Raw genomic sequence first — 15,521 nt, forward strand, 5'->3', positions numbered from 1 at the left:
GGCCGAATTTGTTGAATTATGGATACTTCCGTCGGCACATAAGAGCTGGACATCAGTTGAGAACATGTCCGTGTCATCTTTGCCTGACTCGATTCTTGATTTTCCTGACTCGATTCTTGATTTTCCATTTTCTCTCAATCTTCGTGGATGGGAACGCCTCCCGCCCTGGCCCATTTTGCGAATCCCGTTATCGGTTCTTCTCTCTCTCTCCTCTACACTCGATCGGCAACAATTAGCCGCAGCGTCTTTGTCTGCAGTCGACTCGGAAGATGGAGCCGTGCGCCTTCTGCTCGCCCTCCGCGCAATGCCACCCTCATCTTCCCTTCCTGTCACCTGTTAAGGTGGGACCTCACTCTCGTCGCTCTTCCTTGCATGTACGCGGAGATTCACGCCGCCGGATGAACCTCGCCGTTGCAGCCGCGGCCAGACTCTCGAGCTTTTTCGCTTCCAAGATCGGCCTTGATACTCAGGTTCGCTTCTGGGTATAGTTTTGACCAGTTGGTTTCGGATTCACATCGTATTCGACTGTTAGATAATTTGGATGATCATCTTTCAAAAAGATTTTCCTCCGCCTATGTTTTAGATTGATTCGTATGATCTGTAGCTGCCATATGCTCATAAACACACCCGGAATTTTCTTGGTAACATGACTTTTTTTGCTCGTTACTGTTTCCGTTTGTTTATGAATGTTTTTCGTCCATTTTTTTTATTTCTGTTCACCATTTTGGCGCCTCGTTTTCAGTTATATGAAGATTTAGAGTTTCAGTAATCAAGAAACGACGTGCATGTCAATATCACAGAGTCAAGCACTGAAATCAGCAACACGAGCCAGTAATTTAAAACACCCATCTAATGTGAAAGATGGGTGTCTGCTTAGTTTTCTTCTTCTTCTTTTTCTCCTCTCTCTCTCTCTCTCTCTCTCTCTCTTCGTCAACTGTATCTACTTTAGCCTGCTTTTTTGGTATATAGCTTCTTCAGCCTTTGACTTTGATGGTTTTTGCCTACTCTTTTTCATTATTTTCATAGATTGGTCGTGTTCTTTAATTATCATGTTTACAAACTGCTTCCTACTCCTCATTTTTTTTAATATCTCCACTCACATGGGTTCAAGTGGGATTTAAGTAGAAGCAGACCTCAATTTCATGGGTTCATAAATGCCTTCATTGTTTTACAGGCATTTCAGGCTCAAGATCTATCTCAAGCATCTTGGATTGGTCCTGTTCCTGGGGACATTGCTGAAATTGAGGCATATTGTAGGATCTTTAGGGCTGCAGAGCAACTTCACATAGCTATAATGGAAACATTGTGCAATCCGATAACAGGAGAATGTACAGTTTCTTATAGTATCCCTTCTGAAGAAATGCCATCTTTGGAGGAGAAAGTAGTTGCTGTTCTTGGTTGCATCGTTGCCCTTCTCAACCGAGGAAGGGAGGATGTACTCTCCGGGAGATCTTCTGTTACAAACATGTTCAAAATTTCTGACATAAATATTGTGGAGGATAAGCTCCCACCTTTAGCACTTTTCAGGCGTGAAATGAGAAGATGCTGTGAAAGTTTGCATGTAGCACTTGAGAACTATTTGACACCTGCTGATGACCGAATTGCTATTATTTGGAGAAGATTGCAGAGGCTGAAGAATGTCTGCTATGATGCTGGATTTCCACGAGAACCTGATTATCCCTGTCAATCAGTATTTGCAAATTGGGCACCGGTATATCTATCTGTTCCTACAGATGGCATAGGTTCCAACGAGAGTGAGGTTGCTTTCTGGAAAGGGGGTCAGGTTACAGACGAAGGGTTGTTTTGGCTCATTGAAAAGGGCTTTAAAACAATTGTAGACCTTAGAGCAGAGGTTGTGAAAGATGAATCTTATAAAGCTGCTATGGATGAGGCTATTTCATGCGGTAAAATTGAAGTGGTTAGATTGACTGTTGAAGTAGGGACTGCTCCTACGATGGATCAAGTTCAAGAATTTGCTGCTCTGGTTTATGATTCGAAGAAAAAACCTATTTATCTCCACAGTCAGGAGGGTGTCTGGAGAACCTCTGCAATGGTCTCAAGATGGAGGCAGTACATTGTGCGATCTGGATCCCTAAACAATATTGTCAATCTCAAAGAAAACGAATCTTCCTCTTTATACAAGGAAGATGCTATGCCTCGTAAGGATGAAATTGGTTCAAATTCAGAGAATGCCTCTGGTGGACCCCATGGGCATTTCTCTCGAAAGTTTAGAAAATTTGGGGGTGAAAGTGAGGGTGAAAGTGAGAAGAGAAGCAAAGAACATAATATTGACTCTAGCGAAAAGAATGGATCAATACATAGAGCTGAAGCATTTGTAGAGCCTCTTTCAAACTTTCCTAGTGATTATGATCCATTCAAGGCTCAGTTCCTAACTTGCAATGTTTTCTCCAGGAGGGAAATGAGGGTATTTTTCAAAAATAGAAAGATCTCACCCTCTACTTTCTTTAGGAAAAGATTTGAAATACCACAAATTTCAGCAAATGTCTCCCAGGCTAGGGAAACCCACAAAGTTACAGATGAGCCAGGAAGCTCAAATGGGACACTTACTGAGAGCGATTTGTTTAGGCCTCATCATTCTAGTATGAATAATACTCCTATTTCTAGTGATTTAAGTGTGAATAGATTTGGTGGAAGAGACTCCTCTTTGACTCCTAGTAATATGCTGGAAAAGAAATGTACTGCTATGGAAGAATTGACAAAGAAAAGTTGTGAAGTTCATCCTGTTTCAGTTGATGAAGGCCTGGAGCAAGTAGATGGGAATATGTGTGCTTCAGCTACTGGTGTTGTGAGAGTGCAATCTAGGAAGAAGGCAGAAATGTTTTTGGTTCGTACTGATGGCTTTTCTTGTACTAGGGAGAAAGTTACTGAAGCTTCCTTGGCTTTTACTCATCCTAGCACTCAGCAGCAGATGCTGATGTGGAAATCATTACCAAAGACAGTTCTATTGCTGAAGAAATTGGGGCCAGAGCTCATGGAAGAAGCCAAAGAGGTACAAGTTGAGATTGTTGCTCTTTCCTTGAAATTATTTATTTAATAACAGAAGATACATTTAAGGAATGCGTAAAAAATATTACAAGAGTATCATTGGAGAGTGGAAAAAATAGAGAGAGATAGCAATTAATATGAAAAGGGAAATTTAAGAAAGAGAGATAGGGAGGAGATGTGAAACTACTCTCCTCCAGTTTATTCCCTGTATCTAAAACTTAAAAGTTCCAGTTACTTTTTTTTTTATAAAGATGTATTTATATTAACAAGAGAAATTACAAAAGAGGAGAGAGCAGATCCCTAACAACAAACGATTGTAGGATAGCTTCTAGCTTGGCAAACACATCTGTTGCCGAATTTACAGATCTCGAAATGTGAGACCAAATACAAGATAAAATTGAGGTAATTTCTAGAATCTCTCGAAAGATGTCCCAATGACGGAAAGTTTCAGTTACTTTAATGCTGGCTTTCTTGGCATTACAGACTCAATTGAGTTGCCTTGAGCTTTTTTCTATGGTTTGGTGCTATGTAGAGTCTCATTGTGGACAGGGGACTTGTTAGTGGGTAACTAATAGTTCTCCTTTGTGGGATTCAGGATGTTTTCCTTTCTAGATTCTTGGGTTCTTACCCCTTTCTTGGCAAACTTCTGTGCTGATTCTCTAGCTAGGAGTGGCTCCTAGTGTTGGTAACTCTAGTGCTTTTGTATAGTTGATTTGGCTTTTTGGGCACCACACAACTTTTTATTTGTTCTCAGCCTTCTTTGTTTCCTCTTATTTTAAGAAAATATCTACAGTCAGATATTAAAAAAAAATTACTGCCAAAGAAACTTATATACAAAACTGGAAACTCCTAGTTGACCTATTAAGCTGACCTATAAGGCATATGTTGAATTTATGGAAAAGAGAAAAACTTCATTGACTTGTTGTAATCTGAGTATATGAGCCCCTATTTATAATAGAGGAAAATAATAAAGTCCAATTATAATTACAGTACCCTTGTCCCAATTACACCAAAGTCTAACAATTAAAGATAAGTCCTAGCATAATTAAACAATTCAACATAAATAAAAGACTAACATAACTAAAATACCTTTAAACTGAGATTCTTCTGTGAGACCTCCTTTTGTGAGACTCTTGTAAGACTCCACCATATTAATTTTGATTCTGTGAGACTTTTTTTTTTTTTGAGAGAAATGCGTAGATGTATTACGAAAGAAAAGAGGTTACAAACCTTGCTAGCTAGAAAGACATTTCCTCCACAACAAGATGTTGGAGGGAAACACCCTTTTTCGCTTGAACGTTGGCTAAATGATTAGCCGATCTTGGAACATGATTCCACTTACATTGTAAAACAGAATTCTGTGAGACTTCTTACTGTGCGAGTCATGTAAGAGCCTTCCATATCTTCTCTTCAACACTCCCTTCAAGCTGGACTTTATAACTTCAACTTGCAATGAAAAAGATCCTAGTCTTCAATTTTCCTTGCCGCAAAAAATTCTTCATAGACGCAAAAACTTAATCTTTTGCGCTCTCCCTTTCTTGAATCTTTTGGTCACATAAAAATTGCCACAACATGTGGAACAAATACCTCTTTCTTGTACTTGTTCTTCTACTTCTGCCCCTCAAGTTGGGGAGACCCAACTTGGACAAAATTCATATGGGAGAAGAAAATCACTCCTAGCTGTACGACAAAACTCCATACACCAGTCAAAACGGTCATAGTTTGGAACATACTCCGTACAATTTTAAAAGCGGAATACTAACCCAACTTTAGGGCATACAAAAATACTCTCTTTTTAAGGGTATTGTAATCTTTTTTTTTTTTTAATACATCTAATTTAAAAAAAAGAGGAAAAGCACAAAGAAGTAGGAGTAGCTATTCTAGGGGAATGTCATTGCCAACAACAAGACGTTGATGGTCAGCAACCTCTCTAGATTTGCTGGAGGATCCCTGTCTATGATTCCAAGCAATTAACAAATATTGCAAGGCCATGTACGCCTATTGGTTTTCTGTCCTTGTTCTGAATATGATAAGTTCAGCCTCACAATTATCTCTGCTAAATGTGTTATTTCTTTTTTGGTTATCGAAATTTTATTTTTTAAAATTAAATCTTACTGGTTCTGTTGCATGTTCTGTGTGTGTAGGCTGCGTTGTTCTTGCATTATCAAGAGAACATGAATGTTCTGGTAGAACCTGATGTGCATGACATGTTTGCAAGGATACCAGGATTTGGGTTTGTTCAGACCTTCTACAGTCAAGACACTAGGTACATGCAACCAGGGTGTTTTAGCAACTCAACTGCAGCTGTAGTTATTTTCTGTTCTTCTATTTCATTTTTTATAACATGACCCATATTTGGCGATTAAAAATTAGGGGTATATATGGACTATGCAGTATTGATATTAAAATATGAAGACCTAGGTTTAGATGGCCATTTTAATGTAATTCATCAATGTATTGTTTTGTCTATCTTGATATTCAGGACATAAAGAAATAAAAGCTTGTGGGTAATTTATTTTATTCCAGGAGGATCTTTGACAGGCTTCAAACATATTTCATTGCAGTTACCTCCATGAGAGAGTCGATTTTGTGGCATGTTTAGGAGGTGATGGTGTTATACTCCATGCATCAAATTTATTTAGAGGCGCAGTACCTCCAGTGGTCTCATTTAACCTTGGGTCTCTTGGATTCCTCACTTCACATACTGTACATTCCTTTTCCCTATCACCAAAGAATTCATACTAGGTCCTTTCACGAATTCTTCTGATGTTTGAACTTCTGATACTGCAGTTTGATGACTTCAGACAGGATCTTAAGGCAGTTATTCATGGGAATAATACAGCTGATGGAGTTTACATAACTCTCAGAATGCGCTTGCGGTGTGAGATTTTTCGAAACGGTAAAGCAATTCCTGGAAAAGTATTTGATGTGCTGAATGAGGTTGTTGTAGATCGGGGTTCAAATCCATACCTCTCGAAGATTGAATGCTATGAACATGACCGCCTTATAACCAAGGTAAGATCAGTGTCCTAGTCTATATTTTTTGTGAGATCCATTTTTGGGATTGTTTGGCTCTGTTGGCTGTTGTTATATACATGTAACTGTCTCTAGCAAAAGGAAAACTTGAGTTTTTAGCAGTATTCCTAGAGTGAGATTTTTTTTTTTTTTTTTGGCATTATCAATTGGTATTTATCTGGCAATTGAATGAGTCTGTTAGCACTGTTGGTGCAAATGCATTTTCATGTGTAACAACCCCTTGTCTTCATTGTCAGAAAGTCTGTCCTATGTATTTGTTATAAGGCACCTGAAAATAAAAGCATTTATCCCACATTAAAATAATTTGCATCCTGTTTAATTTGAAGCCTTTGTTTGTTCTTTCTTTGATTTGTCAATTCATTATTAGTGTTTTGTTGTCTGAGAGTGTTGTACGCTTTTCCAATGGTGGGCAATTTCCTGTTGTTTATGCTTGGATTTGTAGGACTATTTCTTGGAGTTAGTTGGTGGTACATAACATCTGTACTTCTGTTTAATATCAGGTGCAAGGTGATGGGGTCATTGTAGCTACACCTACAGGAAGTACTGCATACTCTACTGCGGCGGGAGGATCCATGGTAAGGAACCTTAGTTTTGTTTCTATGCTTGTCTAGCAATAGGAGAAAGTAGTGATACAAACTTTTTTTTTTTTTTAATTTGTGGATATCTTAATTTTCCTACCAACCCCAAAAAATCATGACCATTGTAAAACTTTCTTCAAGTTCTTACCTTTACTTCTAATGCATTGCTATGCCTAGCTTGCCCCGAAAGTTATCCTAGGTTATGGTGTTAGTGGGGTTGGAAATAATGGACACTGTTATTGTTTTTTTTAATAGCTATGATGGACACTACTTAGTATGGCTAGAATTGTTAAAATTGTGAAACAAGGGAAAAACATATTATTTATGATCAGACGTTTCTTCTCTAACATGGTTATGATGGAAATGCTTGCTTGCTTAAAAGTAAAATTGTTGAGTGAGAAAGAAGTCCCACATTGAAAAGTGTTAAGAAAGTTGAGTAATAGGCCTCCTAAGTGGTTAGTCATTTGGGGATGGAACCGGATTCAAACTAATAATGGTATTAGAGCAAGATGTAAGTGTGGGCTGAGGTCCAGTTTGTATGCCCTAGGTTATTCTTTTTGTAGTCTTTGTGAGGTGAGACCTATGTTACTTATGTGTTGTGGACTCCATTTTAGAGTCTGTGTATATATGTACTCCATTGGGAATTTGTGCCCATGTCTCAGTCCCGTTATGTGTAAGCCTAGACGTAAGCAGGAGTGTTTAGTAGAAAAAAGATCCAACAATGAAAAGTGTGAAGAAAAAATGAATTATAAGGTTGAGCAATAAGTGGATGAAAGCAAGCTATAAGAGGGAGTTCAAGTTTCAGTTTTTTTCCCTTTCCTGTTATCTATGACTACTCACAGGGACGGAATTTTTCTCTCTCAAGGTCAGTTGTTTTCTCTTCTTTGTGCCTAAACCTTTTGGTTCATGGCTTGATGTGCTCCATAAGCTTTTAATTTTGTGCTATGCTCAATTTCTGGGTTCATAACTGCCCCTATACTGGGTTTCTAGTGCTGCTTATGTGTTGTGCCCACGTTTTTGTGTTCGTAACTTGTGTTGGTTTCTAGTGCTGATTATGTGCTGTGTTCCAATTATTGGGTTTGTAATTGCTTCGTTGCTAGAGTTCTATCACTGATTATGTGTTGTGCCCAATTTCTGGGCTCGTAATGCCTGCTGTTCTGGATTTCTATGTTCGCGCAGACATTCAAAAACAGTTGGTTTACTGATTTCTTGGTGATTTTGTGTTAATTGGTGCAGTTTAACTATGGTAGTATGCTAGTGGGGTGTGTTTTAAGTACTTGGTGGTTGCTATTGAACGCTGGTGCATTGAGATTTTTGCCTAGGGCCACATACTGCTCACACTTACTATATTTGAAGTCTATTAGTTGTTTACTATTAATTGTTTGTGCAATGTTTTTCTTCTTGGTTATTGGTTGTTGATGATTGGTGTTTAAAAAACATGATTAATGGCTGAACAAGGTGAAGTTTTTACCCCTGCTAGAGATTCAGAAAAGTCTGAGTTAAGGGTTCTACATCAATCGAGATTACAACGGTTAAACTGAGTAGTTCAAACTATGTGTATTACTCCAATTTTTTGTCTAAATGTACCTTGGGCTACAAGGAATCTTCAAAATCTTAAGGATCATCCCCAAAACCCATGAATGATGACTAAGAGTTAGACAGATATCAAGTGATGGTTAGTGACAAGTGTGGAGCCTAAGATTGGTTCTCAGATTATGAAATATAAAATTGCCAAGGCATGTGGAAGACTTTCGAATCTCTATAATCCCATAGTAAAAACCTGTCAAGAATTTATGAATTGTATTCTCGTTATCATTCTATGATGCATGGAAGTAGAAGTGTGATTGACTACTTTGGTAAGATGTAGACTATTCTTCAGAAAATTAGCATATGCCATCCTTTTACTACTGATATATAAGAGTTAAGACAGAAAGAAAATCAGATTCAAGTTGTTCAGTTTTTGCATGGTTTAGACCAGAATCCAATGTCATTTTGAGCTCAATTATTTGGCATGCATTTGTGTTCTATTTTGGAAAAAGGCTTTCTCCATAGTTTGGAGGGCTGAATGTGTAGTTACTTCTAGTGATGGGTTCTAAATCAGCTGATGTATCCACAATGAATTTTTTCCTCACACATAAAAAGTGTACGAGGATGTGGAAGTAGTGGTTATGACGGAGGAAGAGATGGGGACGTCATGGTAGAGGTTGAGGAGGTAGAAGGTGCATCCATTGTGGAAGAAAAAGCCAACTATTGGATAGATGCAAGGATGAATTTGGAAAGCTCACTTGGGTCTATTCTAGTGTGACAGATATTCCCGAAAGTAGTGGTGGTCATGGTGAGTATGTCGCATCTATTCAAACTCAAATTCAACAATTAGTTAGATAAATGTCCTCTTCTTGTGGTTGCTTGGTCCTTGATCCTCCTTGGGGGTGGCGGAGGGGGGTTGTTAACTCTTGCTTCTTAATTTGACATTTTTTTTTTTAGTTAAGTAATTTTATGTGTTTATACGTACATTCAATTAATCTAAAGTGCAAGGTCAATTTTACCATTTAAATTTGATGGATCTTGGAATTGCTGATTCCACTACTGCTGAATTACAAGCCTTACTTTATGATCTAAGAATCTTTCAAGATAGATTTTCTGGTCAGATTGATGTTGAAGGGGACTCTAAATCTGTCATCAGCTGGTGTTTCAAGAAAAAAGATTCCCCTTGGTGTCCTAGGCAGCCCTACCACGAGATTCAGGATTTCTCTTCTAATGTTGTTTGTTGCTGGAGTCTTGTAAATAGATCAGCAAATTTTGTTGCTGATGCTTTAGCTAGAGAGGTGGTTTCCCTTCAATCCTTCATTGTAAGGGAATCCCCTTTGTAATGTTGTTGTTTTCCCTCAGGTTTTAATGAAATGTGCTCTTTCTCTAGAAAAAAAAAAGGTTTAAATTCATGCACAAGTGCAAAGTACATGCAGAAGCAATCAACTGCAAAGTTCACAAGATTTTTAGGTGGTTCACGATACTTCTGCGGATTGCTAGTCCACCCCCAAGATGTTTTAGTACTTTGAGGCTCCAGTAAGTTTGGCTTGTCTTATGATATCCACAATAAATCGCCTCTAAGGCCAATTACAGTGCTACCCAGGCAGGGACTTCTGTCACTTAATTGATCATAACAACCAACTTACAATAGTACATTGTCACTTCGATAACAGTAACTAACTAGGGCTCTCTGCCTAAACCTACAAAGAGATTTTCAGCAGCTAACTAGTCTCACACTTGTGATTTGCAGTAGTAGTTCACTAGGCACATAAGGATTTATAACACTGCCTACTTGCGGCAGCACACAGCGCTAACCAACCTTTTCCCACAGCTACAACATGAGATGGGATGACCTAATGAACAAGGGTTACTTAACACTTCAACCCAAATGCAATGCCTCTCAATAGGCAGATTTCACAATTCAAGCATAACAAGATAGACACACCTTCAGCATCATTTAAAAAAATGATAGACACACCAATCCAAAGTACTTATGCAATGCAGTAGCAACTTAAAAGGTCCTTGAATGACCAAATATCAAAATATAATTCGACGAAGTGGATTGGCTGTTCAAATAGGGGGACAACAAACTAGGTAGCTTGACTTAAAGATGGTTTTACAGTACAAGCACACTTGTCTGGGATCTAAATTTTTTGAATTCAGATTTGTTAAGCCAAAATCAATAAAAATATTTCAAAGTATAAGTGCAATGATGCTTGGGTTTGAAAATAGTCCTCAAAACAATCGATTCTATGCGAAAGTCCCCTTTTTTACACCCTAGAGGATTTCAAATCAACACAGTGACCACTTTACTTTCACTTGTTAGAACAATTGATATGATTTCAAAATAATGGTACATGAACTCTAGCAAGAATTAGGCTAAACAAAAAAGATTCCAAAGGAGCACAAGAAGTTCTTAATTATTCGCTTGGTGGCTTTTCAAATTTCAAATCCAGCGTTGAGAAACCTAAAGGTTTTTGGTCTATTAGTCTCGTTACAAGTGCATACAAAATCATTGCTAGAATTCAGGCTTATCGGCTAAAAGTTTGTCTCTCGACCGTCATTCACCGCTGGCAAGGCGCCTTCCTCAAGGAGAGAGAAATTCTAGACTCTTGGAACCGCTCCAGAGATGAATTGACCTTGCTTCCATGCATCCAACCCTAACATAATCATTATCTCCCCACCTCCTATTACCAATTCGGAGGGTTGATGAACTACTGATATAATAGGATTCTTCTATATCATCGTGTTCTTCTCCTAAATCATAGTCATATTGGCAGTAGATCTCTTCTCCTTCTTCATATGTATCTACCTGAGTCTCCATTTGCAGAGGCACAAACCAACTCGCTCTCAGGAGCAGGCACACACTTTCCTCAAACATGTAATCATGAATACAGCCATCTAGTGAGCGATGTACATACAGAAACTGGGAAGGATTTTCGCATTGTGGACAGGAGGGGTTCTGGTTGTAGGTCGCCCAGATCAATATGCATTTAACATAGTAAGTATGCACGAAACCTTTTACAAGGGCTATGTCCTAGAGCGGTATCTTCTCCAAACTGATCACGCATAACCCATGGTCCAACCCCAGAGGAGGTCGTGCACTCGATTTCTTTTCATTCCCCTTCTTGTACCTTGTCCTCAAGGGAAAGAGATGCAACGACAGCCTGAAGATGCTGCTCCATTGAGATGGAGATGGTTATGGACCTTAGTGCTATTAGAAGAAGAGAAACGTAAGAAATTCAGAACAAGGGAAGATAAAAGCGAGAGAAGAGCTCACTCATGGTTCAGGGAGAGAGATGGAGGACTTAAGGTAAAATCATGCGACCGGTATCAGGATTATTCTGATGTCACTTGTGAAGATGGAAATTAGAGAGAAAGAAACGGACGAAAGCCGCAAGACGGAGGACTGAATTTCACGACGCCCGAAGACTCCACGTCTCCCTTCCAGTTTCTAAATGTACATCTCTCACTAGATGGATGCATTCATGATTACAGTTGGAGACTCAGGTAGATACATACGAAGAAGGAGAAGAGATCTTCTACCAATATGACAATGATTTAGGAGAAGATAATGGTGGTATAAAAGAATCCTCTCATATCAGTAGTTCATCGATCCTCCGAATTGGTAATAGGAGGTCGGGTGATAATGGTTATGTCAGGGCTGGACGCAAGGAAGCAAGGTCAATTCATCTGGAGTGGTTCCAAGAGCCGGGTGTTGGAGGCAGCACTCGAGGCCAAAGATGGTATCAGAGCAGGTACTCATATGTGGGCCTCAACCCAAATTATCCACTTGTAGAGCCACAAAAGAGGCCTACACATGAGGGGGAGTGTTAAGGATTAGTCCCATATGGATTAGTGAGTACAAAGATCTTGAGTTTATTAGTTGGGATTGAGTCTTCCTAAGTTGGGTAGTCATTTTTGGGATGAGCCTTGGACCCAATTTCACATACTTAATGTGCCTTATTTCAAGTTTGCGCTCGAGTTGAGCTCAAGTAAAAAGTGAATAGAGCCGATCTCGAACGGTTTGTGAGCCGGTTTGGCTTGGTGCGACCCCTATATGTGTCTCAACTTTCCCATCAATCTCTTATCTGTAAGTCAATTGATAAAAAACTTTAAACTGTATTGTAACATTTTTATCCTCTGGTTGTGTTTTTTTGGACTCGAGGATAAAGAGGACAATTGGTGGTAGATAAGAACGTGATGGCTTGTACTTCCACGAAGGGTCACATGCACTTCATGTGAAAATATTCATATCATTGGCACCTTCAATTGGGACATCCATTTGTAGCTAAGATTAGTTCTCTCATTCCTTCTTCTCCTTTCTTTTTTGAAATGTTTCCTTCTTCTCCTTTCATCATTCAATTGCGAGCCTTATCAACTAAGGAAGCACTATAAATTGTTGTTTCAATCCAGTAGTCGTAAATGTGGTTATATATTTGAGTTAGTTTATTCTGATGGGTGGGGCCCATATATGGTACTTAGTGTATTTTTTTTAAGTACTTTTCTGTCTTTCATTGATAGTTGTGTCACGTGGCTGTATCTCTTAAATGAGAAATTTGAAGTGTATGTTGTATTTATGAAATTTTTCATTGAAATTAACTCTTGCTTCTTAATTTGACTTTTTTTTTTTAGTTAAGTAATTTTATGTGTTTATACGTACATTCAATTAATCTAAAGTGCAAGGTCAATTTTACCATTTAAATTTGATGGATCCTTGGAATTGCTGATTCCACTACTACTGAATTACAAGCCTTACTTTATGATCTAAGAATCTTTCAAGATAGATTTTCTGGTCAGATTGATGTTGAAGGGGACTCTAAATCTGTCATCAGCTGGTGTTTCAAGAAAAAAGATTCCCCTTGGTGTCCTAGGCAGCCCTACCACGAGATTCAGGATTTCTCTTCTAATGTTGTTTGTTGCTGGAGTCTTGTAAATAGATCAGCAAATTTTGTTGCTGATGCTTTAGCTAGAGAGGTGGTTTCCCTTCAATCCTTCATTGTAAGGGAATCCCCTTTGTAATGTTGTTGTTTTCCCTCAGGTTTTAATGAAATGTGCTCTTTCTCTAGAAAAAAAAAAGGTTTAAATTCATGCACAAGTGCAAAGTACATGCAGAAGCAATCAACTGCAAAGTTCACAAGATTTTTAGGTGGTTCACGATACTTCTGCGGATTGCTAGTCCACCCCCAAGATGTTTTAGTACTTTGAGGCTCCAGTAAGTTTGGCTTGTCTTATGATATCCACAATAAATCGCCTCTAAGGCCAATTACAGTGCTACCCAGGCAGGGACTTCTGTCACTTAATTGATCATAACAACCAACTTACAATAGTACATTGTCACTTCGATAACAGTAACTAACTAGGGCTCTCTGCCTAAACCTACAAAGAGATTTTCAGCAGCTAACTAGTCTCACACTTGTGATTTGCAGTAGTAGTTCACTAGGCACATAAGGATTTATAACACTGCCTACTTGCGGCAGCACACAGCGCTAACCAACCTTTTCCCACAGCTACAACATGAGATGGGATGACCTAATGAACAAGGGTTACTTAACACTTCAACCCAAATGCAATGCCTCTCAATAGGCAGATTTCACAATTCAAGCATAACAAGATAGACACACCTTCAGCATCATTTAAAAAAATGATAGACACACCAATCCAAAGTACTTATGCAATGCAGTAGCAACTTAAAAGGTCCTTGAATGACCAAATATCAAAATATAATCTCGACGAAGTGGATTGGCTGTTCAAATAGGGGGACAACAAACTAGGTAGCTTGACTTAAAGATGGTTTTACAGTACAAGCACACTTGTCTGGGATCTAAATTTTTTGAATTCAGATTTGTTAAGCCAAAATCAATAAAAATATTTCAAAGTATAAGTGCAATGATGCTTGGGTTTGAAAATAGTCCTCAAAACAATCGATTCTATGCGAAAGTCCCCTTTTTTACACCCTAGAGGATTTCAAATCAACACAGTGACCACTTTACTTTCACTTGTTAGAACAATTGATATGATTTCAAAATAATGGTACATGAACTCTAGCAAGAATTAGGCTAAACAAAAAAGATTCCAAAGGAGCACAAGATGTACTTAATTATTCGCTTGGTGGCTTTTCAAATTTCAAATCCAGCGTTGAGAAACCTAAAGGTTTTTGGCCTATTAGTCTCGTTACAAGTGCATACAAAATCATTGCTAGAATTCAGGCTTATCGGCTAAAAGTTTGTCTCTCGACCGTCATTCACCGCTGGCAAGGCGCCTTCCTCAAGGAGAGAGAAATTCTAGACTCTTGGAACCGCTCCAGAGATGAATTGACCTTGCTTCCATGCATCCAACCCTAACATAATCATTATCTCCCCACCTCCTATTACCAATTCGGAGGGTTGATGAACTACTGATATAATAGGATTCTTCTATATCATCGTGTTCTTCTCCTAAATCATAGTCATATTGGCAGTAGATCTCTTCTCCTTCTTCATATGTATCTACCTGAGTCTCCATTTGCAGAGGCACAAACCAACTCGCTCTCAGGAGCAGGCACACACTTTCCTCAAACATGTAATCATGAATACAGCCATCTAGTGAGCGATGTACATACAGAAACTGGGAAGGATTTTCGCATTGTGGACAGGAGGGGTTCTGGTTGTAGGTCGCCCAGATCAATATGCATTTAACATAGTAAGTATGCACGAAACCTTTTACAAGGGCTATGTCCTAGAGCGGTATCTTCTCCAAACTGATCACGCATAACCCATGGTCCAACCCCAGAGGAGGTCGTGCACTCGATTTCTTTTCATTCCCCTTCTTGTACCTTGTCCTCAAGGGAAAGAGATGCAACGACAGCCTGAAGATGCTGCTCCATTGAGATGGAGATGGTTATGGACCTTAGTGCTATTAGAAGAAGAGAAACGTAAGAAATTCAGAACAAGGGAAGATAAAAGCGAGAGAAGAGCTCACTCATGGTTCAGGGAGAGAGATGGAGGACTTAAGGTAAAATCATGCGACCGGTATCAGGATTATTCTGATGTCACTTGTGAAGATGGAAATTAGAGAGAAAGAAACGGACGAAAGCCGCAAGACGGAGGACTGAATTTCACGACGCCCGAAGACTCCACGTCTCCCTTCCAGTTTCTAAATGTACATCTCTCACTAGATGGATGCATTCATGATTACAGTTGGAGACTCAGGTAGATACATACGAAGAAGGAGAAGAGATCTTCTACCAATATGACAATGATTTAGGAGAAGATAATGGTGGTATAAAAGAATCCTCTCATATCAGTAGTTCATCGATCCTCCGAATTGGTAATAGGAGGTCGGGTGATAATGGTTATGTCAGGGCTGGACGCAAGGAAGCAAGGTCAATTCATC

At 38.9% G+C, this 15,521-nt stretch overlaps 1 protein-coding gene across 2 annotated transcripts in view; it reads left to right on the forward strand.

Moving 5' to 3' along the window:
* The first annotated feature begins 93 nt into the window (after positions 1–93).
* The window catches only part of LOC137945486 (NAD kinase 2, chloroplastic), a 35,384-nt gene continuing 19,956 nt past the window's right edge, over positions 94–15,521 (forward strand). Inside the window, exons 1-6 of one of the 2 annotated variants that reach the window (XM_068791387.1) lie at positions 94–482; positions 1,175–3,010; positions 5,151–5,272; positions 5,571–5,712; positions 5,797–6,021; positions 6,543–6,617. In XM_068791387.1, the coding sequence (XP_068647488.1) occupies positions 270–482; positions 1,175–3,010; positions 5,151–5,272; positions 5,571–5,712; positions 5,797–6,021; positions 6,543–6,617 (2,613 nt within the window). In that variant the 5' untranslated portion in view covers positions 94–269. The remainder of the gene's footprint in view (positions 483–1,174; positions 3,011–5,150; positions 5,273–5,570; positions 5,713–5,796; positions 6,022–6,542; positions 6,618–15,521) is intronic. The other variant, XM_068791388.1, reaches the window with a different exon arrangement.

The sequence above is a fragment of the Aristolochia californica genome, unplaced genomic scaffold (assembly GCF_029961685.1).
Source record: "Aristolochia californica isolate CCGP_79_NKW_82.1479 unplaced genomic scaffold, dmAriCali1.0.hap1 SCAF_12, whole genome shotgun sequence".
NCBI lineage: Eukaryota > Viridiplantae > Streptophyta > Magnoliopsida > Piperales > Aristolochiaceae > Aristolochia > Aristolochia californica.